This window comes from Lagopus leucura, unplaced genomic scaffold (genome assembly GCF_019238085.1).
Source record: "Lagopus leucura isolate 7727_CA_CO unplaced genomic scaffold, USGS_WTPT01 34130-0_obj-0_obj, whole genome shotgun sequence".
Lineage (NCBI taxonomy): Eukaryota > Metazoa > Chordata > Aves > Galliformes > Phasianidae > Lagopus > Lagopus leucura.
In genome coordinates, this window is record NW_024963383.1 from 1 (window position 1) to 2,191 (window position 2,191).

Below are 2,191 nucleotides of genomic sequence, written 5' to 3' on the forward strand. Positions count from 1 at the left end.
ATGAGGAACCCACAGACAGCAGCCACGGCCTGTAGGGGAAGGAGGGGGCAGCTGAGGGGGTCTGCAGTCACCAGACCCCCGTGTGGGGACGAATGGGGCAGCTCCTCCCCCCTCCTCCAGATACCCATGGGTCAGACAGGCAGTGGCACTGCAACACTGGGTGCAGGTGGAGGGGACACCCCAACACTGCGCCTCCGTGCAGCAACTGGGGCTGAGCGGGGACAGCTGAGTGCAGAGCTCTATGGGCGCTGAGCACAGCACAGCCCTGTGTTGTCGTCCCCCCCCTCCACGGTGCAGCACTGCGCTCAGGGTGCAGGAATGCAGCACAGCCAGCCCTGCTGCCATGAACCGGCAGCACCGGTCCCACCCCAGCACTGTGCAGGAACCTCACGGCGGCCCCAGCCGAAACCGGGGCCGTGCAGAACCCGCTGCCTTCTGCCCCACTGACCCCACCAGCACGGCACAGCAAGGCCCCACTTCCCCTCCCTGACTGCTTGTTCAAATGCTTTTACAAGCTTGGAGACCAAAGTACCCGGGAGCAGCTCTGTGCTGGGGCACAGCCCGTCCCCTCCCCGAAACTCCTCCACTTTAATGGCCACACGGTGCCATCTCCCCCCCCTTCCACCCCATGCAGCAGCACTACCGATGGGGTCACCGTCCTGATGGCACTAAGGACGGGGACACCACATCCCACAGCAGCCCAAGGGCAGGACACACACACCCCAAAGCGCTCCCCCTGCGACCTCACTCTGCCTCCAAACCCAGGAAGGACCGGGGGTCCGGCCATCACCAAGGCGGGGGGTTTGCACTCACCTCCTGGGGGTCCACGGTGCAGTAGTGGTAGATGTACTGGTTGAGGTAGGTGGTGCTATAGGCCTGGCTGCACATGGCTAGCAAGGGGCTGTAGTAGTAACTGCTGGACATCTGTGCCTGTGGGTTGACACCTATGATGTAGACGATGGAGGCGATGAGCATGACGAAGGCCAGCACAGCGCTCAGCACCAGGACCAACAGGTAGAAGCGCCGCGAGCGCATGGCCCTGGATTTGCTGAGCGCCGCCACCAGCAGCCCCAGCTGGGCCAGGAAGCACAGCACGGCCATAGCCATCATGAAGCCGTTGGCCGTGCGCTGGTTCACCGTTCCGTAGTAGCTCCCGTAGCCATAGCTGTAGCTCAGCCCGCTGCCATAGTAGTAGTTGGAGCCGTAATACCCCCCCAGCCCGGTGCTGTAGGTCCCCCCCAGGCTGTAGTCCCAGACGAGCGTGGATGCGACGCAGGCGAAGATGGCGATGCACAGCACCAGGATCCCCGCCTGCAGCCCCCGCACCACGCCGGGAGGCGACGTCCACTTGTAGAAGTGCTGCGGGGTGTCCTCCACGTAGTAGGAGCCCGGCGGCGGTGACCCGTAGCCGTAATCACCCGTGGGGGGGCCGTACCCCACTGGGGGGCCGTACCCCACCGGGGGGCCATCGTAGGACTTCTTGCTGAACATGGTGGCACTGCGGGGAGAAGGACGGAGCGGTGGCACCGCCGGCTCTCCGCCGTCCCCCCGTCGCGTTCACAGGGGACTTTGATCGCCGTCACCTCCGCCCGGCCGTGTGCCCGACGCGTCACCGCCTCTGGTGGGGAAACTGAGGCACGGTTTGGGGCGGGGAGAGCTGTGAGTCAGCGCGGCGCTCGGCCCTGCCCGCCGGACCCGCCGCGCATGGGGTCGTCTCATTAACACCACAAAAGCGCTCACCCGACGGCAGCGCTGACCCCCCGAGGGCCCCTCCGCCAGCAGAGCTGTTGGGATTAACGAGAACCAGAGCAGCGCCGCGGGGCTGCGCCGAGCAGCGGGGGTTCGCTGTTAGCGCTGCGTGGAGCGGTGCTGCCCCCACCCCGCCCCCCTCCCCAAAATGATTCGCCTCCGTCCCGTCCCGTGCGCTCCGAAGCTCCCTTTAGTTTTGCTTTGCTGGGAGCTCGCTTCCAGAGCGCAGCTGCAGCTGTTTGCAGACAGCGGGACAACAGGGGGGGGGGGGGGGCCGGGGGGGGGGGGATGTCGTGGGGGGCAGCGGGGGGAGACGCGGCGGCTCCGCGGCCCAAAGATCCCCCCCTCCCCGCTGCACAACCCCACAAACACGGCACAACCCCACGCTCTGACCCCCCCCCCCCGGCAGGTGCAGCGTGGGAAACTCGAACCCCGCGGGGTA

At 66.6% G+C, this 2,191-nt stretch overlaps 1 protein-coding gene across 1 annotated transcript in view; it reads right to left on the minus strand.

The window, feature by feature from the left end:
• Window positions 1-5: 5 nt before the first annotated feature.
• The window catches only part of LOC122191110 (occludin-like), a gene marked incomplete at its 3' end in the record, with an annotated part of 2,869 nt that continues 683 nt past the window's right edge, over window positions 6-2,191 (minus strand). The window contains exons 2-3 of the mRNA XM_042891306.1: window positions 814-1,498; window positions 6-29 (exon numbers count right to left, since the gene is read on the minus strand). Coding sequence (XP_042747240.1) covers window positions 6-29; window positions 814-1,491 — 702 coding nt within the window. The remainder of the gene's footprint in view (window positions 30-813; window positions 1,499-2,191) is intronic.